Source organism: Austrofundulus limnaeus, unplaced genomic scaffold (assembly GCF_001266775.1).
Source record: "Austrofundulus limnaeus strain Quisiro unplaced genomic scaffold, Austrofundulus_limnaeus-1.0 Scaffold2301, whole genome shotgun sequence".
Lineage (NCBI taxonomy): Eukaryota > Metazoa > Chordata > Actinopteri > Cyprinodontiformes > Rivulidae > Austrofundulus > Austrofundulus limnaeus.
The window spans coordinates 40,047-40,540 of record NW_013954703.1 but is presented as its reverse complement, the minus strand read 5'-3'; the positions used below and the strand labels follow the sequence as shown (position 1 = coordinate 40,540).

At 47.8% G+C, this 494-nt stretch overlaps 1 protein-coding gene across 1 annotated transcript in view; it reads left to right on the top strand.

The window, feature by feature from the left end:
• Positions 1-201: 201 nt before the first annotated feature.
• The window catches only part of LOC106510749 (glycine receptor subunit alpha-3), a gene marked incomplete at its 5' end in the record, with an annotated part of 23,890 nt that continues 23,597 nt past the window's right edge, over positions 202-494 (top strand). Inside the window, 1 exon segment of the mRNA XM_013999462.1 lies at positions 202-332. Coding sequence (XP_013854916.1) covers positions 221-332 — 112 coding nt within the window.

Genomic DNA, 494 nt, shown 5'->3' with positions numbered 1-494 from the left:
AAGAAGAGCTGCTTCCAGAGGTCAAAGACAAGGTCATCTGTCCTGAAACCAGGAGAACCGTGACCMGTGTTCAGAGACAAACAGAACCAAAAGACTGGGTTCTCTTTCTGTCAGAACCAGCACCAGTGTTTACATCCTGTTGCTCATGATGTATCAGATTATAATCTAGTAATAATCCAACTGTTTGTGTGTCTCTATCAGTCTGAGTCTCTGTAAGGAAATGGACAGTCCTGCGAGGACACGCCACCCTCCCATGTCTCCATCTGATTTTCTGGACAAGCTGATGGGCAGGACRTCTGGCTACGATGCTCGGATCCGACCCAACTTCAAAGGTAACTGTGACATCATCATCCTGCGACTGAGCGGTGGGAGGAGACTCCAGTCTGCTTCTACTGATGGATGGAAACTGATCTGTTTGGAGCTCTGCCTACAAATCCATCCATCCATCCATCCATCATCCATCCATCCATCATCCATCCATCATCCATCCATCA